Below are 27179 nucleotides of genomic sequence, written 5' to 3'. Positions count from 1 at the left end.
TCTGCTGTGCTCTGAATCGCTCATGTAGCCCTCACAGATCGGCTCATTTTTTCTGTTTTCAACACATCATCTTTAAGAACTGAACATTCATTTGCTGTCTAATGTGTATATCTCACCCCTTAACAATTGAAAACTTGCTTGTGATACCTGTTTTAACATTGTGTACAAACCTGGTGGTCCTGCTCCTAATAAAGCATCAATAAGACGCTCACTTGGCAAAAAAGAAAAGTACAGAATTGTGCTGCTGGCCATTCTTTACTCAGTCTGATTTTGTAAATAACATAGATAAAAATGTAAATTGTGTAAATGTTTATTAACATGATACACATATCTTAATATATAAATATATATTCTGTTAACACTGCACTCGAATGCACCACACAGCATCAAACTCAGACAGTCACATCAATAAAAACAGTTTGAAATATTTATATGATTCTGAGAAAGAACTGCCTCCAGATTGTGAAAACAGACTTCATTTGGTCATGCACAGTCATACTCTGTGCCTTTACCTGGACAAAATAAAAATCATGAGTCACATTCAGGGGCGGAAATGGTTGTGCTTATTTCTAACAAAGCAGACCAAACAGTGCCTTAGAATGCAAAAAGAGAGTCCCTGTGATGAAGCCCTCAGTGGACGGCAGGCCAGTAACAATCAGAGCCCATTTTGTCCCTCCTGCAACCAGTTAGATGCTTCAACACTGCATAAAAACAAACCACAGAGGAAACTGGTGACAGCAGCCTCATACTGACAACTATAAGAGCTGTTAGGATTGGGCTCTGTGTCAGGTATCAGACCCCTGGTGGAGGTACGGACAGAAGAAAGAGCACAGAATGACCATACACTTAATAACTCAGTTTTGATTTTTAAAAACTCTTTTGAATCATCGGGTAGCTGTTTAGCGAAGTTAAAAGCAAGCTAACAAGCAAAGAAGAGATTATAAATACTGACATTGCTCATTGCATGTCAGTAATTAATGAGCTTTGATCAGTGGTTGTTGATCAGTGGTCATGAGAATTTGCATATTAATGATTATAAAACTGACCCCACAGCCCATTGTTCCTTCAGTGGGCTGGTTTCAGTCATTGTGCAAATGTACTGCTTGTAAGGTTGGGGAAGCCTGCAGTCAGCTGTGACTGAAGAAGCCCCTTAGATGAGTGATGAAACGTTTCTCCCACTGAAAACGCTACGTCCAGAAGAACAGAATCAACAGCAGTGTTGTGTTTAAAGCTTGCTGGGCTGTTTTTGAAAGGTAGCTAAGTGGTGATAAAAACTACTGTTGCGTTGAAGACGATGGCCAGCAGTTCAGTTCAGTTTATATGATGACGGTTCACAACAACTGTTGCCTCACAGTTGTATTGCATTGTTTTGTAATGGTGAAAAGAGCTTCTGCAAACCCCAATTCACTACAACCACCTTCCTTTTAACAGTTGTTAAATATTTATTCTCCCACATAGAAGTTTGTAAAGAACTGTAAAATATACAATCTTAGATAATATCTTAAATAAGATATATCTTGTCTAATCTTATTTAAGGTTGTTCCACTCATTAAAAAATATAGGCTAAAAACTGGACAGAAAATGTGTTATGCTTCACTTTAAAGCCATTTCACAAAGTCTGTAGACTGACTGTGGTGATCACTGTGCACAGTGAATCTCAAGAGTCTAAATGAAAGCACAGTTTTGAAAGGATGAGGGCTTTCAAAATGAAATATGGCAGTCTGGGTTCAAATATTTACACTATCTCAAGTAGCCACTAGATGGCTGTAGTTGAGCAAGCACAAATCTTTAAACCGAAGGTCATTATTTACAGTTTTCCAGACTACCATAGGCTGCAAAATGCTCATAATCACAATTAAAAAATAAAATGAACAGATAAATAAATTAAATGTCAAGAAAACATTAAAATGGGAAAATGTAGGCCATAGCTTGTTAATTTAAACATATTCCAATATTCGTTATGTCACTGTATCTTTCATTAACGGTGACTTCTATCACTGCTGGGTGTCACCACTTACAGTCCAGTTTCTTGGCACTGTCCCGTGGATGATGGAGTATTTGCATTTTGTTCTTTTTTTTCTCATTGCAGTGAGTTTCTCATACCCAGCAAGCAAGTGGAGGACCGTGCTCCTAGTCCTCCACTCGCTTTCTTCTGTCTCTTGCAGGCTGTTGGTATTTTTTCATAACAGTTTTCATGTCCAAATGTGTTTTTTCCCTCACACTTTAGAAAGCTGTGCCTTCCTCGCCAGTTTCTCTAGTTCAGCTGGTGGTCAGTATATATCCTTGTACACAGATATGGGGAAAGGCAGTATACTGATGGTATACATAATAGCCCAGTGCACACATTTAATAAATTTGACTGTAATGTTGCATGTGCGCCTTGCACAGGATAAAAGACGTGGATGTTAGAAAATGAAGGCTTCCATGTTTCCCAGGATCACTTCATGCAGACTAAAGGGCTCAGGGATCATTCCACCAGCCTTCTGATTGGTAGACAAGGTGCTCTTCAAAAGTCAAAGTCACCTGAATACGCAGTTGAGAAACACAAAAGTATTAGTACCTCAGTAAAGGTCCTCAGAGCTTTGTAAGCATCAGCTTAGATGACACTGCCCTTCTGCCCTCTAGCTGCTACAGCTGGCGTGGGATTTACCCACAAATAGCAAAAACACTGTGCTGACAAAGTTAAAATGAAGTTGAAACGAATAGACTATAGAAAAAAAAAAACGAATTTTACCTACTTATCAGAAACAAGAAACAACGCATGTTATTTCTGTTGCTGAGCAATAGAAATAATACATATACAGCACAGTGGCTCAGACGCTCAGGCCTCTGTGCAGATATTAGAGCAGTTAACCAGGTTAGACCAGTTACCCTGTTATGCCATCATGTTAGTATCAAGTTCGATTGATCCTCCCACACCCCGAAAAAACAGAAATAAAATTGCACAACACATTTTTAAGAAACAAACAAAACAAAAAAGCTGAATGTAGCAAATGTGATACAAATGAACTCATATAGGCAAATTAAAAATGAATTAATGCAAAGTTTTTTTTAAATGGTTTAATATACACACAAAGGAAATGAAATATACTGACAATTATAATAATAATAATAATAATAATAATAAATTTTATTTATGAGCGCCTTTCAAGTCACCCAAGGACACTTTACAATAGGATAAAACACTTAGTAAAATAATGGCAGAATAAGAACAATAAAACAAAAGCACAAGATAAAATTAACAAACAGTGGATTCACAGTGAATATGCAGATTTGAACAGATGAGTTTTGAGTTGGGATTTAAACTGGGGGAGAGAACCAATGTTTCTTATTTCTGGGGGCAGAGAGTTCCACAGCCTGGGAGCAGAGCAGCTGAAAGCTCTGCTTCCCATGGTGGTGAGGCTTTTCCATTGACTTTACATGTAAACCTGACGCTCTGGTCGCGTCTATCACATTCGGTGTGAACACACCGTTAGACCGTTTTGTTCAGAAGAGATGGGGGAATCTTCAAGTGTTGACCATTGATCATTAAAATATGAATTATTAAAGATATATGACTTGTAATGTACAGCTAAAACGGACATTCCACCAAAAGGTCTCTGAGTGCCTTTGATTTGTTTCACTCTTGCATCCACATAAGCAAAAAGGGGTTTTGAAACCATTGAAATCAAATCAAATCAAATCACTTTTATTGTCACATCACATGTGCAGGTACATTGGTACAGTACATGTGAGTGAAATTCTTGTGTGCGAGCTTCACAAGCAACAGAGTTGTGCAAAATACAATAACGTAAACAAGCAAAATACAAGAATGGCTAAATCTGAAACTAATAAATATATGTACAATATATAATAGTATATGCATTTCTGGATGTGTATACTAAATGTTTTTCTACGTGTCTCATCAATAACAATAATTTCAGCATTCATAAGCTCAGATCTGACTTCATCCAGTCGATTACCAAGTCCTTGAATGGGTGGTTTCAGACTCCTGGGTAGTTTGAGCAGGGAATGTAATGTAGAGCCATTGATAGAAAAAGCTGCTGTACCGGTAAATGAAGTCAGTAAAACAGTTGGATTTGATATGTCAGCTTCTTCTGCATTAGTAGGCAGTCTGCTCAGGATCTTTGATGCTTCAGAGTGAATACATTTAATCAGATGTGACTTTCCAGTTCCTGCACCACCGTTGACATAGAAGAACCTCAGATGGACCTCAGATGGTCCACTTTTGAGGGAACTGTGACACATGTGACAGATATACTCCTTTTTTCTCTCAACAGGAAAGCTGCAGGGATCATTACATGCTTCATCACACATATGAGCAAATTTACCAGTTAGACACTGCTGAGCTACAGTTTGGTGTTTTGAGTAATTGTTTCTTTTGCAGATTTTCACCTGATTAGGAAAAGAAGCTTTTAGACAAACAGTACAAACATAAGATGGTGCTGACTTAATGTTTGATCTGAAACGAGATATGGCCTCATTCATTAAAGTGTTATCAGGATGACACTGTAAACTTTCAGCTGGTCGATGCATCTTTCTTTTTATGTTCACTGCACATCTGATATTATGCATCTGTCTAAAAGAAAAACTATTCCAATATTTTACTCTCATTCGTTCTCTCATATTGTCCTTGTGATGCTGCTGAAATTGTCTCTTTTGTCCATAACGTTTAATGATGTAAAACTGTTTTTTCTGTCTGAATTCTTCACTTTCTTTATATAGGTTAGAATTATATGACCTCATGTAAGCTTTATGTTTCTCTCTGAATTCAGCACAAGTTCTGTATATTGTTCTTATACGCTCTTTGTGCTTTTCTCTGAACATAGGATTGTTTTTATACGTCCTTATGGCACATTCTTTTTTTCTCTCTCTAATTTTAGCACTTCCTCTATAAATTATTCTCATTCGTTCCTTCTGTTTTTCCTTGAATCCATCTCTATAGGACCTTCTCATTCTCTCCTTCTGTTTTTCCTTAAAATCATTCCTTTCTCTATAGATCTTTTTCAAATGTTCTCTCTGTTTCTCTCTATATGTAGCATTTAGTTTATATAGATTTTTTTTGTACACTCTCTTCTTCTGTCTGTGATCGGGATCATTAGACTTTGTACTGGAATTTTTTTTCTTTGTCTTAAAGCTTTCATCAAAAGTGTACATCTGTCTTTCTTTCTTTTTCTGATTTTCCTTTCTTTGTGGTAGTTTCTGTTCGGCCAATAATCTTCTCCTCATTTTTCTCCTTTCCTGTTTATTACATTTTCGAAGTTTATGTGAGAGTTCCTCTGTTGTAGTGGTTGAACAGGATGCAGTGTGTGAATCATTCTGAGGAACAGAATTTGATGTTACCTGAGTTTCACTCACGGAAGATGCAGTGGTTTGATGCAGCAGAGATGCAGCTGCTGTCTCATTTAAATCCGTGCTGAATGACGTGACTTCAGTGGTTAAAGTTTCCGTCACAGGTTTCCGTGTCTGCTCAGTGGATGTTTCGGAGTTTAATTCATGAACACGTTCATTTAAAGCTAGTGCTGTAACACTTGTAGCTGTTTGTCTGTATTCGGTGGTTTGATTAGCATCTCTTTGGTCAGCTGCGTTTTCACTCTGAAACTCGACAGGCTGTAGCTCGTAAGTGCAGGCTGGGGCGATGCTAAACATTCCATATAAGCATTTGAGCCTGTCAATCATGTCGTTAAGACGTGTGAATTTTAACATAACTGCAGTTCCACCACTTACACCTACTGACAATGGCATTCCTGTTGAGGGTCAAAATATGCGTATTCACCTGAAGTCAGCCTGCAAACTGCGATGACTGTTCCTCCCATGACTAGCAAAGCATAGCAAACATCTGAAGTCAAACACTGTAGTAATAATAATAATGGATTGGATTTATATAACACTTTTCAAGGCACCCAAAGCGCTTTACAATGCCACTATTCATTCACTCTCGCAAGCATAGCTTGCCTCCACCAGTGTTGCCCTGGGGCAGACTGACAGAAGCGAGGCTGCCATATCGCGCCATCGGCCCCTCTGGCCAACACCAGTAGGGTAAAGTGTCTTGCCCAAGGACACAACGACCAGGACAGAGAGCCCGGAGATCGAACCGGCGACCTTCCGGTTACAGGTGCACTTCCCAACCCCCTGAGCCACGGGGGCTCGGAAGGTGATCTGCACCATCAAATTTGCCATAACGAGCAAACTGAGACATGTCCACTTGATACTCGTGTCTGCGGCTGGTGACCACTGTGGGAAGCTAATGGCAGGCTAGAAACACGCTGTTCATGAACCTCTTTCTGGGATCTGAATACACGACATGGCCTTTGTCCAACACACAGTTAAGATCTGCTCTGGTAATGAATTCATCCTCGTGTAAGAATGACAGGAAAACCAAACTGTTCGCCATACATTGCTGATTCCTGTACTTTCCATACTTAGCAGAGGCCTGGCTTTGGGACGCACAGATGCTACTCACGCGTGGACGACTTTCACTGTTTGCAACTTGTACATGAGATGGTCCTGGAGCTTCTCCATCATGCTGCATTTGCACAGTTACCTGGGTTTCAGTCTGGATTAGCTGCTGTACTTCAGCCTTTGCCGTAGACACTGAGCGAACACCTCTCTTTACCATGTCTGCATAAGACACTGCAGCTGTCTGAACACTGCTCTGCACTTCTGGACTGGGAGTAACAGACACATTTACCTGCTCACCGCACTGGGAAACATTTACCTGTTCCTTCTCCTTTTGCCATCTAAGGTTCTGGGACTGTGACCTTTGACCTTTTCTTGGCATTTTGTGTAAATACAAACTGGACCTTATACAGTGGGGCAAAAAAGTATTTAGTCAGCCACCGATTGTGCAAGTTCCCCCACCTAAAATGATGACAGAGGTCAGTAATTTGCACCAGAGGTACACTTCAACTGTCAATACTTTGTAACATAACCTTTGTTGGCAATAACAGAGGTCAAACGTTTACTATAGGTCTTTACCAGGTTTGCACACACAGTAGCAGGTATTTTGGCCCATTCCTCCATGCAGATCTTCTCGAGAGCAGTGATGTTTTGGGGGCTGTCGCCGAGCAACACGGACTTTCAACTCCCGCCACAGATTTTCTATGGGGTTGAGGTCTGGAGACTGGCTAGGCCACTCCAGGACTTTCAAATGCTTCTTACGGAGCCACTCCTTTGTTGCCCGGGCGGTGTGTTTTGGATCATTGTCATGTTGGAAGACCCAGCCTCGTTTCATCTTCAAAGTTCTCACTGATGGAAGGAGGTTTTGGCTCAAAATCTCACGATAAATGGCCCCATTCATTCTGTCCTTACACGGATCAGTCGTCCTGTCCCCTTGGCAGAAAAACAGCCCCATAGCATGATGTTTCCACCCCCATGCTTCACAGTAGGTATGGTGTTCTTGGGATGCAACTCAGTATTCTTCTTCCTCCAAACACGACGAGTTGAGTTTATACCAAAAAGTTCTACTTTGGTTTCATCTGACCACATGACATTCTCCCAATCCTCTGCTGTATCATCCATGTGCTCTCTGGCAAACTTCAGACAGGCCTGGACATGCACTGGCTTCAGCAGCGGAACACATCTGGCACTGCGGGATTTGATTCCCTGCCGTTGTAGTGTGTTACTGATGGTGACCTTTGTTACTTTGGTCCCAGCTCTCTGCAGGTCATTCACCAGGTCCCCCCGTGTGGTTCTGGGATCTTTGCTCACCGTTCTCATGATCATTTTGACCCCACGGGATGAGATCTTGCGTGGAGCCCCAGATCGAGGGAGATTATCAGTGGTCTTGTATGTCTTCCATTTTCTGATGATTGCTCCCACAGTTGATTTTTTCACACCAAGCTGCTTGCCTATTGTAGATTCACTCTTCCCAGTCTGGTGCAGGTCTACAATACTTTTCCTGGTGTCCTTCGACAGCTCTTTGGTCTTGGTCATGGCGGAGTTTGGAGTCTGACTGTTTGAGGCTGTGGACAGGTGTCTTTTATACAGATGATGAGTTCAAACAGGTGCCATTCATACAGGTAACGAGTGGGGGACAGAAAAGCTTCTTACAGAAGACGTTACAGGTCTGTGAGAGCCAGAGATTTTCCTTGTTTGAGGTGACCAAATACTTATTTTCCACCCTAATTTACGAATAAATTCTTTACAAATCCTACCATGTGAATTCATGGATTTTGTTTTCACATTCTGTCTCTCACAGTTGAAGTGTACCTCTGGTGCAAATTACTGACCTCTGTCATCATTTTAAGTGGGGGAACTTGCACAATCGGTGGCTGACTAAATACTTTTTTGCCCCACTGTATGTATTTATACACAAATGTAAACAAAACTCAACCTCGAAACATGAAAAGCTAATAACTCTTCAAGTTTCTATTAAATTGGAGAAATTTAAAATTATACAAATGTTAAAGAGTTCTTATAAATATGTAATTGATTTAAAAGGCTGACTTAAATACAAACTAAATATTAAAGTTATTTGAAGTTCTCCCTTAAAAACACATCAGTTTTATCGCAGCTTTTTCAAAACCCGTATATTATTACTTCTTATATTTTTTTAACCAGACTGGTTAAAGATTAAATTTAATTTTTCAGATGCTACTTTTGCTGCTTTGAGGCTGAATCAGTCTCACAAACCATCAGCTATCATCTGAGGACTTATTCTATGTGGGCAACAGGTGATGTTTTGGTGCTTCTGATGTATTCATCCGTTGCCTACTGGTGGTGGTCAGAGGGCCTGGTGGCGCCAGTGTCTGGCAGCCTCGCCTCTGTCAGTGCGCCCCAGGGTGGCTTTGGCTACAATGTAGCTTGCCATCACCAGTGTGTGAATGTGTGTGTGAATGGGTGGATGACTGGACGTGTAAAGCGCTTTGGGGTCCTTAGGGACTAGTAAAGCGCTATACAAATACAGGCCATTTACCATATTCAGTTAAATTTTATTTATATAATCACATCAGCAGTTTCCTCAAGGTGCTTTATAATGTAAACCCCCCCCCATAATAATACAGAAAAAACCCCAACAGTCAGACGACCACCTAAGAGGGAAGGAAAAACTCCCTTTTAACAGGAAGAAGCCTCCAGCAGAACCAGGCTCAGGGAGGGACAGCCAACTGCTGTGATGCATTGGGAGTAAAGGGAAGAAAACGTAGTTTGCAAACATCCTAATAAAACATATCTGGGCTGCATCTTTGCTCCAAACAGACTTCTTCTGACTTATATAAAGCTCCAGTTTGAATTCAAGGGGTTTAAAGAAGCTTTGCACTAAACTGTTTAAGAATTAAAGCTCGTTTCATTCACTTTCCCACATTCTCAGAATCTGATTGAAGTATTTTTATGGCCGGATGAAACCTGCTCGCTTTATGGCCAACTTGGACCCTCCAAGAGTGCAAAGACAGCACGTTTAGGTTCACTGGTGATTCTAAATTGGCTCGAAGTGTGAATAGTTCTCTCTTAATGTGTAAACCCTACACTGGGTGTATCCCACCTAACACCCTTTGACAGCTGGGATAGGCTCCATTCCATTGTTGTTCCATTGTTCTGCTTCCAACACATCAGCTTTAAGAACTGCCCATTCACTTGCTATTTAATTGATCTCAGCCCTTATTATGTGCCACCGTGTAACAGGATAAGGTTCTTCATCTGTTAGTCACTTAATCACTTTTATTTAATCATTGTACAGCATGGTCCCGCTTTACAAAGTAAGTGCATAGGACAAAGTATACAGCAGGACAATAATATAGTAAAATATATTGGGAAACAACCATAATGCAAATAAATGTAAAACAAAATGTTTCAATATAAGAATTAAGAAGAATTATACAACATCAACATTAAAAAACATCACAGTCGTTCATTTTAATGGTGTGGCAAATGATATGTGTCTTACCACTTGCATGTGAGACCTAATCTTGTATACACATTTAGTGGTCCTGCTTCTAAAAAGGCACCAATAAGAAGCTCATTTGGTATCATGCTTTTGTTCTTTCTCTACTCATGCAGAAGTCTGATTTTGTAAACAAAGTAGATAAATATGTACATTTAGATAAAAATATAAATACAACTCAAACTTTTACAGTGTCATGAGAGAAAGCATGGTTTAAAATATTAAAAAAAAAAACTCTTAAGGTGCTTCATAATGTTCAGCTGGTGGGGTAAGTGCAGTCTTTGAGTTCTCTGAGTGCATTCACTTTACTTTAAAGCAGAGCACTGTAGGGTGCAACAGAGCATCGCACTCCGATTTTTGACTGTCACATCAAAGTCAGCGAAATTTATAAGGATTTTAAAAACACAAATGAAATATGAAACTGTAACAAATTCTGAAAACTGTTATAACATTTTCATTAGGTCATGCACACACACTCATATTCTGTGCCATTACTGTGATAAAAAGAGTTGTAAGTCACATTCAGAGTCAGGGATGCCTGTACTTGCGCTTGCCTTGTTAGAGATACTAACACTAGTAGAGATACTTGTCTGTATCTCTAACCCTGCAGTATGAAAAAGTGCCTTAGAAAATATAAAGCGATGACGACATCAGCGGATGGCATGCTAGTAACAATCAGAGTCTGGCCTGCTCCTCGTGCAATCTGTGAGTCATTGTAGAAATGTTGCTTCAGCACTGAGAAAGCGGTGACGGCAGCCTCCTACTGAGAGCAATAAGAGCTGCTAAGAGATGGCACCACGCAGACATCAGACCTTTGGTGGAGGAACTGGCCTCAGAGCCTGGAGGACAAAAGAGAGATGGATATGTCCAAAAATGTTAAAGTGACATTGTGCTAATTTTTATGTTTATTTTTATCTTCAGATGACTGTGTGTAATATAAAATGAATCACTTACAGCACTGAGAACAGAATTAGTAAAGTGACCATTGACTTTATGAAATGGTTTAGCATCTTTTAACTCACTTATTTTTTTGGGAAAGCTAGCCAACAAAGGAGACAACCAACCAATTATATGTGCTTTTTTGTTATCCAATCAAATTAAAGAGTTGCTGGTTAATCTATGGGGAAGGTTTTTTTTCCAGCTGAAATAGTAAAGAAAACTGGTTAAAGGCTGGTGAGCTCTGGTACCTGCCGTGCAGCTGTGTAGTTTGAAATGGGTGGTGTGGGTTTGTTCCCTGGTGGAGCTGGTGCAGTTCTGTGGATCTGAATGACTGGTTTGGGTTTGGTCCCAGCTGCAGGTGGTGGAGGTGGAGGTCCTTCACGCTTTGGTCTGCCAGCCTACAAATTTCAGGTATCATTAGAAACGTGTCGGAACAGTTTTTAGATCAAATTCCAGCTCCATTCAGAACATCACCTGTTGGCCTGATGCAGGGTAACTGGGTGGAGGCTGTTTGCTGTGGTAAGCCGGGTTCTGCACGGCTATCTGCTTCCTCTGATTTGTTGCACTGCAAACACAGATTGAATCAACAGGTGATGACCCTCATGGAGGCGAGTTTGCAGAAACAGAGGCATACAATGGCCTCCAGTAGTGTCATGATTACTCACATTGGCAGGATGGGACTTTGTTGCTTTTTCCAGATGATTCCTGCGATGGCAGCAATGATGCCTAGGACTAGTAGTGTAACCGTGACTGCAATGACAATAGTTTTTCCTACAGAGACAGAAAAAAACCCGGTTTGCTTGGGTTGTAGTTGTGCAACATGACACGGTAAATTGAACTTAATCTGTAGACTGAAGTAGATGACTCTTACCAGTACCACTAAAAGCTGTGTCCACTGAGTCACAGTTAGGAAGCGTCCACCCAGGCTCGCACTGGCACTCACTTTTGTGGTTGCACACCTGGAAAGCACAAAGAAGATGTTGCCATTATTAGACTTTAAGTAGAATTTAAGTAATATAAAACACTCAGCCCCAGTATAACTGGTGCCATGTAATTAACTAGATTTACCCAGTATATAGTTATAGTGTATATTATATTATCGCTTTAGCTTCTGACAAATTGACTCTAGTTAGTTTTATTTCATTTTGCATAGACTATAAGTAAAATTTGAATAAGATGCTAGGCTAAATTATATTATTATGATTAACTGAGAGTTGTTGCTTGCTTGAGCCATTTTATAAAATAAAGTTAAATTAAAAATATTTAGAGGTTTTCAAGTTTTTCTCATTTCATTCACATTTCAAAAAGTGAAAAAAGAATTTGTTATATCTGTTTTTTTTTTAAATATTTTTTTCTTTTTAAATTGGACACTTATTCAGTGCATATTTGCAATCACACTGCAGTTGTAAATGTTTACACGTGGTTCTAAAAAAGCCTACACGAGTAAGTTTGGGCATGTCTTGTATATCTCACATCAGCATTTCAGGGATGCCTTAGAAGGGTGTCTTTGTCTTTACAGGGCCTAAACCTTTTAAAACAACTGGAGCTGCATGGCCACCATTGGTGTGGTTATCACATCCACTTCAAATATTTAGGTTATGTTTCACAATTTTTTATTTATTTTATCATTATTTTATGGTGTTATTGTATTGTAGTTTGCTACAGATCAAACTGATTTTTTGGCAGAGGGGGGAAATCCTGTAAAATCCTGGGTTTAAAATTTGCAAAATACACAGAATATTAACAAAATTCCAAAATGATGCATTTTTTCCCCTTATTTCTACGAAGTCGTTACCTCTGAGACTGAACAATAAAGTCAGCAGTGATAAATCCCAAAAGCTGCAGCTGAATGGCTGATTGAAGCTGGCTATCAAATGTGAGTAGACCACAGTGCTAAACTGACCAATTTAACAGTGTTAAAATGTGTGCATATAGCCTTGAAAATAAAGTTAACCTCAGAATCTGTCTGCTAGGCCAAACTTCCATTAGTTTGAGTCAGTGAGTGAGACCTCTCATGGATCCAGGTCATTTACCAAAATGCTAGTATTAGCTTACAACTTTACTTTTGGCTCCAAAATGCAAACATGCCATGACCAATATGACCCCATTAAGATTGAAGTTATAAAACATTAAGTCCAAAACTCAATGCAGGCTATGACAGTGACTCCATCCACCTTTTACACATAAGCTATATTTTAAACATGGATATGTTAGATTAGCTGCCCCTCGGCTAACAAAGGATTTAGTTAAACTTTGCAGCGAGAAATCACACAAAAACTACTTTTAACCCTTTGATTTTGTAAAGTTGATCTTAAATTTCACTCTTAGCGGCATTAAAGTCTTTAAAAGCTTTAGAACCCTGTTCACAACTATGAGGGTACGCAGCTTCTCCTCTTAATAACTTTTTGAAAACAGATGAACTAATAATGAAAATACCAGAATGTACAGTCCAGCACAAAACTATTATAAATCAGTTCCACCTCAATGGATGAGTTTTTGGTGTCATCATATACTCACAGCATGGCCTGGGCATTTTGCTGAACAGTTGGTGTTTCTGTATGCCGTCTGCAGATCCACACACTGATTCTGGCTGCACACCTTGGAAAAGACAAGTCAGACATATATTTAACTTTATTTTGTTCTACACTGTAGATGCAGTAAGCAAAAAGTGGATTCAGGAAGCCTGCTACCTTTCCATCTCCACATTTAGTCCCCGTTTCCACCAGGCCTTGGTCACCGGTGGTGTCTGAGAAGAACGCTGCCTTGCATGTGCCGATGGCGACCATCTGGCCATAGTTTGGGTTGTCATTACCGCCTTCACAGAAGAGCTTTCCACAAAAAACATCTCTGCAAAAGAAAGACAGTGTTTGTTTCTGATCATGTTTGGTTGATATGAAGAACGAAGAATTAAAATAAGGGTCGGCTGCAGAGCAACTGTTGCCCTGTATGTTCTACTGGGACTCACTCTTGCTGACAGGGGATGAACTGATTATTTGAGGGGCGTTTGCAGAAGCCATAGTAGACTCCTCTGGTGTTGTAGTTATAGCATCCTTGTTTGGCCTCCTTAGCACCTGATAGCAGCAGGAGATTGCATAAAAACCTAACTCTCCATATGACTTTCACATACATCCATATGCGTATTGACAGGATACTCACCTGATCCATACATCTTGACACACTGCTTAGGTCTCTGTGGACACTGACCGTTGTAGCAGTACCCTTGGCCTCCATCACATGGGAGCCCATTCACAGCAAACACATCCTCCGAACAGGTCGTGCTCTTCCCATCACAGTACTCTGCCAAATCACAGTCATCCTGCTTTGCACGGCACTGTCTGGAGGTAGGCAAGATCTGTGCCGAGCATATTCCATCAACGTGTAAGTTATCTGAAACATTGTTTTTCTTAAAGTGTTATATGATTAAAAATTCCAGCGCTATGTCAAACACTCTGACTGCGTGAGCACTGTAAACAAAATATCAAAATGCAATACTGTGGTGTTGGTTCAAGCATTTGCAAGATTCTCTAATTACTTGAGGACTGTAGCTGAGCAAACAACTGGATCACTACAGCCAGAGGAGAGACTTTCAGGGATGAAAATAAGTGACACCAGTTACACTGATCTGTCTTCTTACTGACTCACCTTACAGTTCTCACAGCACTCGCCTTCAGCACACTGTGAACCCTCTTTCAGGGTGCAGGTGGTGGCGTTGCAGCAGGGATTGGTGCACTCCTACGGGGACAAGACATATTAGAACTCATCAGGCTGCTGTTAGGTCTTACTGCTGGGATGCATTATTAAACATCTGTTTGCTCTGTTCCCGTGAGGAATCTTTATCGCTAGGTTTGATGGTTTATTGACACATAGAAAAGAACCTGATGAATGATTTCCACTGTGGGTGTCTGCTGGCCTCATGATCACAAATCACGATGTTCAAACTACTAAAAGCAATGTCGAGTGTCACCAATATAGTCTATAATCACTGTTCTCAGTTTCTACTTTCTACTTCCTTATTTCTTGATTTTCAGGAACTTTTGTGGTATAAGACCATTATAGAGTCTGAAGTACAAACATGTAAGAAAGTGTTGTAAACAAAATACCACAAACTTATAATTTAAAATCTTTTTTTTCAATATAACCACAGTCAAGGAATAAAAAAAACCCCAAACTTCTGTGCGACACAGCTGCCATATTTAATGGATTTCATCTCAAAGTACCACCTAACAACAGAAAGACTTTGGTAATCAAAAAACATGTAAGACACAACGAGCTGTTTTTGCTTATTGCAGCACCCCTGTGGTCGAAAGCGCCAACATCATCCGCATTTGCACATCCTGGTGTTTTGAAACCAGCTGGGGCGAGTAAGGACTCGATGTGCTTGTGAAGTCACGTGCCCGTTTGGGCTTTTCAATCAGTTAATATCCAGTGAGCACGTCTGAGGTTGCGCTCCATAAAAGAAACAAAGTTTGCAAAAAGGATACCATGTTTTGTTCAGTATGACGTGGAATGAGTGACTGAGTCCGTTAACTCATCAGGAAGTGTTCAAAGAAGTCAGGGCTGTTCTCCTATGGACTCAACAGGGCCAGTAAAAGAATGCGGCTTTGACTTCACACAACACCTAAAACTATGTTTACCATTCATACTGTCTATGGTCCCCAAGTGAGTTAATCTCCGTTGCATTGGTAGTCTATGGGGATGTTAAAATGCATACTCTGTCACTCTCCCCAACAAACTGCTTTTACAATCCTTTCCATATCAGGCATCACCATCGTCTGTATGGGAAGCATAAACAGCATACAGATGTCTTAATCAGCCAACATTCCACCCTGGGAGTGCTGCTTGAGTCTCCACATGTTGGTTTCTGTTATCACTGGCCTCTGCAACATTGTTTCTTCCCTGGGCCATCTTTAATTTCCCAGCTTTCAGTGTTTCTTCTATGCACAAGAATTCAGGAATACTGAAAGGTAAAGTCCAATTTAATTTGCTTCTTGCTGCCGTTCCCAGGATGAGATTTGAGGATAAAAAGAAAAATATATCTTAGATTCCAGAAGCAAAATAGGAAACAAACAGGAGAGACATTTTCTCTAAGTGCAGAAGTGGATCAGTGAACTCATCACACTCATAGAATCATCACCACATTTTTGTTGGTTTTACAGTTTTCAGCAGGGTCATGCGTAAAACTAGCTGAAATCTGCAAGCTGACGAATGACCTGTTTTTAGTTTCAGAGACATGAGGCATACTTCCCAGAGTCTGACCTGCTTAGGCCAGAATCTGCCCCTCCCCCAGTCATGTTGGTTACCAAGATGCTCAAGTACTGCGGAAGTACTGAGCTACTCTCTACAAATAATTAAAGTGATCTATTCAATTCAATTCAATTTTATTTATATAGCGCCAAATCACAACAAAAGTCACCTCAAGGCGCTTCATAGATACAGAGAAAAACCCAACAATCATATGACCCCCTCTGAGCAAGCACTTTGGCGACAGTGGGAAGGAAAAACTCCCTTTTAACAGGAAGAAACCTCTGGCAGAACCAGGCTCAGGGAGGGGCGGCCATCTGCTGCGACCGGTTGGGGTTGGCATTAATGTACCATTGCCTGTTTTCGCTCTCTTCTGTCCTTTGACAGCTCTCAGCTTTGTCGCAGGATCTATGCTTGCTCTTCTGGCCTACAGCAGCCTTGAGCCTACAGGCTCTGCTTCTCTCTCTTTACCCCAGTCCACACTCATGCCTCATCTCCCTTGAGCCTTATCACAGTTTCAGTGTTTAGTCTGCTTCGCACTTTCTCTTCACTATCTGGAATCATCTTACAATTTTCTCACTCACCATGCTGCTTTGATGATGGTAGTTTGTGCTGTTGCACTAATTAGCATCATAGCTTGGATTCCGTTCTGCTGTGATGGGCCATCAAGAGTCGAATCTATAAACACCACTGAATACTGTTTTGTACATCAATAAATCATGTTCAGTTCCTCCTAATGATCTTTCCTTGTTGAATTCCAGCAGAGGTGAAAACAGGTCTAAACATCACTCTGACTGGAATGTTTGTCTCACTGAAAACCACAAGCTGTTCAGCTGTTACACATCGCAAGCGAACAAAAAACTGTTCTCAGACACACTGGAAAAAGTGTTTGCATAACACGGAAGTTCACTTAAAACAATCATTTCTGTTCAGCTACACTATCACTGTCATTCTATAGATATTGTCTTAACACTACATAAAAGTGTTAAGACAACACATAAGCACATACTCCAAGTAATACTGCAAAAAAGAAAAAAATCAGCAGTTCTTCAGCTTCTGGTAGAAGTCAGTTGAATACTGGGCCTTGAAAAAATAAATATCTGCCTGAATGCACAGGCTCAGGCCCATTCGAAGAAGGTACATATCTGGTGTGCATCAGAAAGTTTTTTTTGTCTCAGAGCAAGCACCTCATTAAAGAGTCAAGATCAGACAAAGGAAACATGGAGCTGAATTCCATTCTGAGAAATCAATAGCTGTAAGGCAGAAGCCATTTCAGACCTGAGCATGCACAGACACAGATCAGAATCATAGCATAATAGTAATAAATACATTTGTACTGCTACACTGTTTATCAAACTAGTCTTTGTAAGTGAGAGGCCAGCAAGACATAAAGAAATAGAAGTTTGTGGAGCTACAATAGGCCTAGGCTGCTGAGGGCTTTCCTCCTGTTAAAAAGGGGTTTTCACTCCCACTGTTGCCAAATGTTTGCTCATAGGCAGTTATTTGATTGTTGGGGTTTTCGCTGTGTTGTTATAAGACCTCTATCTTACAAAATATAGTCCCTTCAGACAGTTGTTGTTGTGATTTGCTTTTGAATGAATAAAACTCACCAGATTCACCAGATGCAATCATCAACTTGCTACACAATAAAACTTTTAAGCAGCTGATGTGCTTACTTACCTGCACCGAACCACAGTCGCACTGCTCTCCTTCCTCTCTGAAGCCGTTTCCACAGACCGCGGGAGCCACGACACTCTTGTAGTCTGGTTTGTCCAGCAGACAGCTGGGGCTGCGGCTTGTTAGGTACTTTTCATAGTTGCTGCTGCTGCAGCTACTGAAGCTTCGAGGAGTTTTCCAGCTGAAGAGGAACAAACACATTATTAGTATTATTATCTTTTTTTGTGTTATCTTTATCAGTGTCTGACACTAGGGAGACATGGCTGCACAATAGCTGTATGGTGGTACATATACAGCACGTACGCACCAAACATGCTCACACACGTTCTTCAGTCTTATAGCCATGTGAGATTAAGAGCTGCACCAGCTGACCTCCTTTTTGCTCCCAATACACACAGTTATTATGTTGTTGTACCAAATGAAACATGTTATGAAGATCAAAACATTTAGTGAGGTTTGTAAGGCTTGTAAATGTTTATTTACGGTCACTTGTTATAGCCTGAATTTATTTGCTAACAGAAAGAATCTGCATTCAACTTGAAGGATGTCTCAAGTCAGCTTTTCTTACCTGAGGGCTGCTGCCATGATGCAGCTATCGTCAGAACATAAACAACCACTGGAGTCATCGTGGTTCATGCCCAGGTTGTGGCCCATCTCATGAGCCAGTGTTGCTCCCACTGCTATGGCTGCATCACTGTGATCCTAAGAAAAAAATGAAGCACAAGAAAGCAGCAAAAATTTACTAACAGCAAGAGAGAGCAACACAATAATGTCACATGTTTGTCTCAGTTTTAACATTTTCTCAGTCTATTCAGTCGGGACTTTCAGACTGCATGGATCTATTGACAGAGTTAGTGTAGTGGTCTACAAGTGCAGTGCAAAAAGGAGGAAAATGTTTTAAAGGATTTTGTGAAAAATTCATGATTAGTCAAAGAATGAGTTTTCCACGTTGCACTTATGGAGATATGTGCATCTCAAATGTGCAAAGAAGACTTTGTAGACCGAGTCTAGTTCTAGATCATAATTTAACTTAGTTTTTCTCTTTTAGCAGGAAGTGGTCACTACATGTTAGTGATAAAGTGTTGGAACTGTCATTTATTTTCTCTGGTATTTGGTCATTAATCAAAGTATCAGATAAACAATTAAGTTGATTTTTGAGGGGCAAAGGAATGACTGAACTAAATGGATTTAGGAACATGTTTCCAAAATCCACATTTACCACAGCATGAAGCAAGGGCAGAAGTTATGAAGTCAGTGAGATACATCATCTGGGAAGCATGAACACCTCACCTGTACTACGCCGACAGAGTGACCAGAACAGAGAGTCCCGATGAAAGCAAGACCCACAGTTGGTCCTTCAAAGTTGATACCACTGAAAGAGAAGATCAGAAAGTCTTAAATTCATATACAGGATTCATATCATCCATCTACTCACTAATCTAGCTACTACTAGATTAGATTAGATTAGATTAGCTACTGTGAATTTTCCTGAATGTTGAGGTGTGAACATTCAAGCACATTCTTATTTAAGATTCAATAATGGATCTGCTTGTGGTTGTATCTTGTGTATAAAACACAAGTTACACAAGCGTTATGTGGAAGCTTAAAACCTCTTAAGCTGATGTGTCAGGCCGGTTTAACCTGGGAGAAAAAAATATGGATACTCACAACTCAGATTTCTGAAATGAGTTTTCTCTTTCCTGCTCGGTTACTGTTGAAAGTAGGAGACATTTTGCTCCACATGATTTGAGTCTGACTGATTCTACTTATAGAATCTATCCATACCTTATAAGATGTGCATTGTCATGTTTTATCCTTGTCACCAGCTCAGAGTTTCTCCACTTCATGAAAGCATCCAGATTTTCCCCTGCTGGGGGGTTCACAGAGATCAGGTCACCATTCGTCCATATCTCCAACCCCACCAGAGCAATAAAGGTCCTCAGAGGTTTGTAGACCTGAAGAAGACAACATTGGGGATGTAACATTATACTCCAACTGCTAGCAGCTACTGCAGAACAGTATGTAGTACAGTGTGTCTGTATTGGTATGGAATCTACAGAAATTGCAAAAAAACAGACTCACCATGTTGACAAAGTTGACAATCTCAAATATTCTCTGTCTCATCTTCTTTTGATCCCTGTTCATCTTCACATACTGAAACACCACAAGACAAATTTCTCATCCTGCTTCTCAGCAGTTTATCTTATAAAAATCAAATTTTGCAAACCAAGGGGAAAAAATGAAAAAGTTAGAAAAGAAGATTAATTTTACCGCGCGGTTATCAGCAACAAGGACGAGCTCAACGTATTTCTGCTGCTGTACAATAGAAATACCCTGGAGAAAAAGAACAACACAAATGAAGACTTTTGGGCATGTCTACTTAAACTCTGTCACATTTAACTTAGATAGTTTGAAGACCTAAAAGGTTTCAGAGGTCATGACTTGGAGGAACTCTGGTGAAGAGGACAAAACTAATTGTGTTACCCCTGATCTAGAGCGGCTGCGGCTTGTTGGAGGTTCATAGTCGTCACTCCAGCTGGTGTTAGTGACCCCACACACGGCAGGCGTGAAGTTCTTTTCATTAAAAGTCGTCACTGCATGATCCCCCTCATCGTCACTGGACAGTGGCTCAATCAGGTACCTTTGAGCAGATGTTCTGAAGTAACCCCTAAACCAAATCATGCTGGTTAGTTCATTCATTTTTCAGATGTTGCTTTGAGGCTGACTCAACTTAGGAACCTATCCACTGTCATCTAAAGACTTAATTGGGCCAAACTTCCTCTTGTGTTGTTTTCACTTCAAGATTGTTATTATTGAAGTGTGATTTTAGTGGCTTTTAGCACTTTTGTTTTTGTTTTCCTGAACTTTAACATGCTGACATCATGTTAATCATTATACATGTTAATGTTAATGTAATGTTTTGGCTTAATTAAAGTTAGAGTCGCTGTGAGGTGAGGTTTGGTTGAGGGTTAGGATAAGGTTAACATCTAAATAGTAATGAGAGTATTTGCACAACTTGTTTCTGGTGAACCAAGGTGGCCTGAAATCTATTCATCTCATATGAAGGCTTAATACAACAAAGGAATGAAACTGTGAGGTTATTTGAATTATTATGACATACAGCATGGGTGGGTATCGCTTTGGAAAGATGTCATGACAGTTTAAATAAAGCAAAGATAAAGACATTCGCTCACCTGAGTCCATCACAGGTACTGATGCTAACAGATGACTCACTGTCGTTCACAATCCTCCCATGATAGAAGCAGTGATCCTGGCAAGGACATGAAAATGGTGACTGTGTTATTAAATGACAACATGTAACTTTCTTTTCATCTGCTTATGTCTCCAGCGTTCACTAACAGCCTTAAAAGCCTTTGAAGCATTTTAAATCTAGTAAAATGTGCAATTTTACAGCTGTAAGTTTGAGGTAAGTTTGTCTACGAATGCAAACACTTACAATGTCATTCGGTACTGTGGTGACTCGAGTCCCATCTTCTTGGTAGTAAGACTCAGTGTAATCTTTGGTAAGTAATTCACTAAATACAGAAAGATAAAGAATAACATAACATTATTTGATGTGAAGAGTGAGTCTAATTCCAGTTTATTCAAAAAAAAAATTGCTTATTTTGAAACAGGCTATTTTACATTACTTGTATATCCATTTGTCCACTTATTTTCTCACACTGCACAGACACACAGGTTTAGGGAAGTAAAAACTTACTTATTTCTTTCAAGTTGCATTTCTATGTCTTGTCCGCCCACAGTCATTGCATACGTAAGAGTGTCTGGTCTGTGGTACTGTGGGCAAAAAAACAGGAAATTTTGCTTTGAGTCATTCATTTTTATTTTTTCATTTTCCATAATCAGGAGAAAAACAGCAGCTGATTTTTTTGACATCACAGGATTTAAAATAGAAAAGAAAAGAAACCTCTGTGTGTCTTTTTCTGATTGTGTGAAGTCTGACCGGTCGAACCACCTCATAGTGCTTTCCCTCCTCAAATTCAGGACCATGGCTTCCTGTGGAAGTGAATCACATATGAGTAATTAGAAGAAGGATATTAATTTTGGATGCTAGTGTCAACAGGGTCTATTTTGTAATTAGTCGAATGCTTAACTCATTGCTTTCAATATTTGTGCTACCTAATCTCGTCTGATTACATCCTGCTTTTCTATAAGTTTTATGTATCTATTTATTTTGAACCAAACCAATAAAACAACAACAAAAAAACTAACCTGACTACATAATTTGATATCCCATTCCAAATGTCATTTATGATGCAAACATGTGAGCATCGTGACTTTAAACATTTGATTAAAGTTACATTCTCGAGTTTTTAAGCGCATTCCTGGTAACAAAGCCTTTTGTAAACAGAAAGTTTATATCCTTATACCAAGTTAGTCACATGAATGCTTTCGCAATCTTGTCCCCTGGAGAAAGAGGTGAACCACTTTTTTTGCCTGTCCCATCTGGTTCTTTAGCCGTCAGAATTGTTGTCTGAAGACCAACAAGGATACCCAGTGGATTTATTTTGCCAAATGGATCATCACAGCCTTGCCGTATTGGTCCATTTGATCAACCTTTGTTGTTATTATTTATTTTATTTTCAGTTGTTACAGACGGGACAGACATGACTGAGGGATAGGAAAGGGAGAAAGAAAGATGAAGGAAAAGAAAAACAGAAGGGGAGAGGGACAGTGAGAAAAGGCACTTAAAAAGAGAAAGAAGAGAAAAAAAATGTCCTGGATCACCTGTTGAGAGAAAAAGAAGAGAAAACAAGAAAAAAAAAAAAGGGCAACATACTAAACACAACACCATCACGTCAATCTAGCTAAGTGTAAACAGCAGTAAATACTAAATATTGAATGTTGTTGTGTAGCAAACAGAACCGACAGCGCACAATGTGCTTGGAAATAGCAGCCAATAAAGGTGTAGTTTATGTCTATGAACAGCGAACACCCGTGTGCACACCTGTGTGGATCAGCGCGCTTGTATTCAAAAGGTTTCCCCATGTAATGGTCTGCTAGAGGATGTAGAGAGCCATAGCCCTGTCCCCCAGGGCATGAAGCAGGCATGGAGGAGATCCAGGCTCCAGACATCCAGAGGCCCCAGAGTGCGAGAGCCCAAGGAGGACCACCAGAGGGGCATCCGTGCCACCTTCCTGGGAAGAGCTGAGGAGAGCCCCAGATGAGGGGTCACCCAGTAGCCACGGAGCAGAAGCCAGAGGGGACTGCAGTGGCGTGTCCGCCGGCTCTGCCGGCAGCCAGCTGTGCCAGAGCCGCAGGCCCAGAGGCTGGAGGCCCGAGGGCCCCCTTTGCCCCGGAAGAGGCCTGACCGAGCAACAGGCACCAGGCCCTGCCAAGTAGTCACCGGGAGTGAGCTGGTACATACCTGAGCGCCCAGCCCCGGACACCAAGAACCACCAAGAACCACCAACGCACCGACCCCTGAGGGCATCAGTTACCGGTAGGGAGTGTGGTGAGGGGAGATAGGCCTTTGGAGGGCCTGGGAGCCCAGGCCCATCCAGATCGGGGCCTACGGCAGCAGGACCGCCCAGCCCCACAGGACCCGGGGCAGCCCACCCGACCCCACCGCAGAGGAAACTGTACCCACCCTAACATTCAATCATCTCCCAGACTGTACAAGACAGTAGACACCCAGGTTAAGTTTATTCTCCACCTCTCCTATGACTCTCCCCCACCTGCAGAGTGGACTCCTACAAGGATGGAACAAACTCCCTGTCAGTTGAAGAGCCCCCTAGTTAGGCCGATGCGCCAGAGGCCCCCTGCGCCAGGGCTGAGCCCCCGTGCACCCACCCGCCCACAACCTCGGCAACACACCAAGGAGGACCGAAGCCCCCAAGGCCCAGCCAGAGCCCTAGCACGGAGGCGAAGCACCCCCGAACCCCAAGCCCCCACGCCTGCCCCGGATCCACTTAGGGGCAGCCAGGCTACCAGGCCAGTAACCTACGTCCGCCAGCACAGACCCTCCTCCAGCCCTACTGTACGCGGCCACAAGGAGAACAACCTCTAAGAGCGACCAGAGCCACTAACCAGGTTATGACCACAACCCCTGGGTTAAGCCCTCCAGGGATAACGTCCCTAGGGATTCTCCAGACGCCCTAAGCCTGTCCCTACCTCCACATCAACCACAATGGCGAAGGCGGGACCAAACCACGACCCCCCACCCCCGCTGTCTAATGTGGTGGCAGAGGCTGTCTCGAGACTAATGTGATCTATTAGATGGTTTCTATATTGGCTTGAATTAAGATTATTTTTATTTTTCCAGTTCATGAGGACCGTTTTCTTGGCGATGCATAGGGCAGTAAAAACCATGTGGACTGTATTCGTTTCTGTAGTGACATCATCTAGTATGCCCAAAGCATACTAAAGGGGAGGTTGGAATTTTTCATTTCAGACACTTTGATAAGTCTTCACATATCCTGCGCCAAAACTTCTGCACTGGTGGACAGAACCAAAGAGCGTGGATGTAATTGTCTGGTGCATTGCCTTGATAGTGTGAGCAGTTGTTGGAAGATGTAAACCCCATCTAGAACATCCGATGACCTGTATAGTGCACTCTATGTAGTATTTTGTGTTGTAAGATTAATCATATTATTGTTTTGTAATATGTCAGGATTGTTCCAGATAGGTGTACGTCTGCATGGGATTAATGAAGACTCTGTTATTTTTAGAAACTCCCACCATGCTGTCAGAGAAGAGCTGATGTTAATACTTTTAAAGCATTCATGTCTTTTGATGTTTGAGCTGATAAATGGTAGGTCTGAAATTTCTGAATTTAATACCTAAATATTTAATATTTCCAGATTGTAGTGGGGCAGGAGAAGAATTATGGAAGGAGCAGTTAATGGAAGGACTGTAGATTTTGACCAGTTAATTGAATAATCTGAAACTCTTGAAAACCAGTTTATTAGAGTAATTACCTCAGAAAGGTTGGTTTGTGAGTTTTGGAGAAAAAGTAACACATTATCCTCATAGAGACTGATTTTATGTTCTACTTTCTTACATTTTATGCCCTTAATTGTTGTAGCCTAATTGCTGCTGCTAATGGTTAGATAAAAAGAGCAAACAGTGAAGGGGAAAGTGGGCATCCCTGTCTGGTGCCCCTCAGGAAACAGAAGCTGGAGGATGTCTGGTCATTTGTTCTGACACAAGCTGTTGGGGAATTATATAATATTCTTAGCCAGTTTATGAAAGAGTTTCCAAAACCAAATTTGTGTAAATTTGCAAATAAAAATTTCCAGTTAGCTCTGTCAAACGCTTTTTCTGCATCTAGAGATAATATTGTGGTTTCAGTGTTTTTACTGTATGAGTAGTCTATTAAATTAAGTAATCTACGTGCGTTTGTTGATGAGTGCCTACCTTTTATGAAACCAGTTTGGTCAGGATGAATTAAGAGGGGGGTTATTTTCTCTAATCTTTTTGAGAGGGCTTTGCAGATTATTTTGAGGTCTACATTTATAAGGGATATTGGACGATAGCTTGAGGGAAATAAAGGGTCTTTGCCTGGTTTTAGCAGGAGACTAATGTTGGCAGAATTCATTTTTTTTTTCAAGCTCACAGCTATAGTTTCTTATCGTCCACATAGAAATATTGACATACTACCTAACCTGCAGTAATGGGTGGTGCAGAGGTTGCTTTTTGATCCCCCCCCCCCCCCCCCCCAGGCTACCAAGAGGCCGTTTTAGGGTTTTACTACCATCTTTGCGTTATCCTGCACCATGAATATAAGCTTCTCATAATGGAGATTTATTTGTTGAGAGCCTGGAGGGAATTCTGTGAAGCCTGACACAAACGTCCACTTGAACTCAAAAAAAAGAATTGACATCAGATGATTTTTTTTTGCCCTAACTCACAAATCCATGCAGTATTTAGAATGTTCCACATCACATTCACAAGGTGGGGATTTTTACTCAATTATTACTGGTATTGACGTAAAACAAAGTGAAAACCAGGTGTGATTTACAGAGCCTGCAGAAGTAGCGTGATTAAATCAAAGGGCAACTTCTCAAATTATAATCACATTTGTAAAAAAACCTCTATCTGCCACTGGTAGAGGTTTGAATAAACAGAAGGTAGGACAAAAGTTGATTTCAACTTAAGCTAGAAAATGTTATTAGTTCCTTTTTATGGGAATTATTTCTGCATTCCAGATTTTCTCATAAAATCATCATTCTCAGTGTAGCATTTTTCTTGACTAAGACTCCCACCCAGTAGCCAGTTCTGTAAATTTCTGACCATTCTGTACCATAACTTGCTCCAGGAACCAGATGCAGTATATTTAATTAAATAATTAATCATTATTTTCATCTTTTTTTCCTTTTGCTTAATTCTCTTCTCACTTTGTGGAGAAACATTTACAAAATTAAAGTCCTTTGCTTCACCAAGAACATTTGTGACTCAAGATTGTATTTCCCAGTCTGCAAAACCTGCCTGGAATAAATGATTAAGTGACTCTGAGTCACGGTTACCTGATAACCTGGTACATAGTAGCACCTGAGAGGGTGTTGGCTTTGTTGTTTTCCATAACTTAACTCTGAGGGAGCGTCACAAAACTAGCAGTGTGTTTACAGTAATTCTTTCTCTTTCTGTTATTTGACTGTAATGAGTGTGCACAGAAAGTGTTTTCAACAGGCGTGAGACACAGCCACTGTGTTTTAATGTTCCCTTTATAATCACATGTCTAGTAAACAAATGCAAAGGGCTGAGAGGCAAATTCATCTGAGCACGAAACATGAAACAGACCAGAGTTAAAGCATAGTGTCTTTAATTCCGGACAAAATACATCGTCCTTGGCTAGGAGATTTAGGGGACTACTTGAGGAAAAGAAACCTGCCACCGGTAGAGGTTTGAATAAACAGAAGGTAGGAAAAAACTAGGTTTTAGTTATTAAGTAGCCAGTGTGCTGGTGGATGTAAAAGTATCCAGTGACTTACCGGAGAGCTCGAGAGAGGCATATAGGATGAGGACCCACAATAGGAGGTTTCGTGTCATTGTCCAAGTGCAAACTGAGTGTGACAGAGCAGACCAGCATTGTAATGACAATTTATAAACTAGGAGTTCCTGTTCTGTTAACCACGCCTACCTCTTACAAACATTCACTTCTACAAACTGGCTCAAACACGCCACTGCTTGTGTTGTGACATGTAGAACATGCTCCATGCTCTTACTTAATTATTAAGTGGCAAATTTTCACGTCCTATAAACCTTAAGCTTTATCAGTACTCATTTAGACATGTACATGGAATGAGGTTGTAAACCTCCCACCTTTTTTATGAATGATACTTAAAATACCTCTCCTTAAAAGCCATAAATAAGCAGTATGACTCACTGTGTGTTGTGGTTTAAGCTTTGCTGTTTCCGTTGTCGCACTTGTCACACTTATGTAGAAACATCATAAAGTTTCACAGTTTTTTCCAAATAT

At 40.7% G+C, this 27179-nt stretch overlaps 1 protein-coding gene across 1 annotated transcript; it reads right to left on the bottom strand.

Moving 5' to 3' along the window:
* Positions 1 to 9637: 9637 nt before the first annotated feature.
* Positions 9638 to 26763, bottom strand: LOC120745350 (zinc metalloproteinase-disintegrin-like crotastatin). Its single transcript, XM_040050134.1, has 22 exons — positions 26692 to 26763; positions 21666 to 21754; positions 21459 to 21535; positions 21195 to 21273; positions 20932 to 21008; positions 20222 to 20405; positions 20009 to 20071; positions 19820 to 19891; positions 19523 to 19692; positions 19028 to 19109; positions 18306 to 18439; positions 17741 to 17918; positions 14462 to 14551; positions 13976 to 14171; positions 13785 to 13890; positions 13510 to 13666; positions 13337 to 13417; positions 11691 to 11778; positions 11485 to 11590; positions 11294 to 11384; positions 11068 to 11217; positions 9638 to 10719 (listed from the first exon to the last, which is right to left on the bottom strand). The coding sequence occupies exons 1-22, from the start codon at positions 26747 to 26749 to the stop codon at positions 10687 to 10689; spliced, it is 2361 nt and encodes a 786-aa protein (XP_039906068.1). The 5' UTR covers positions 26750 to 26763; the 3' UTR covers positions 9638 to 10686.
* Between the last annotated feature and the right edge of the window lie 416 nt (positions 26764 to 27179).

Source organism: Simochromis diagramma, unplaced genomic scaffold (assembly GCF_900408965.1).
Source record: "Simochromis diagramma unplaced genomic scaffold, fSimDia1.1 OVJJ01000159.1, whole genome shotgun sequence".
Classification (NCBI taxonomy): Eukaryota; Metazoa; Chordata; class Actinopteri; order Cichliformes; family Cichlidae; genus Simochromis; species Simochromis diagramma.
The sequence above is the reverse complement of the archived record's forward strand: the minus strand, read 5'-3'. Positions and strand labels throughout refer to the sequence as shown.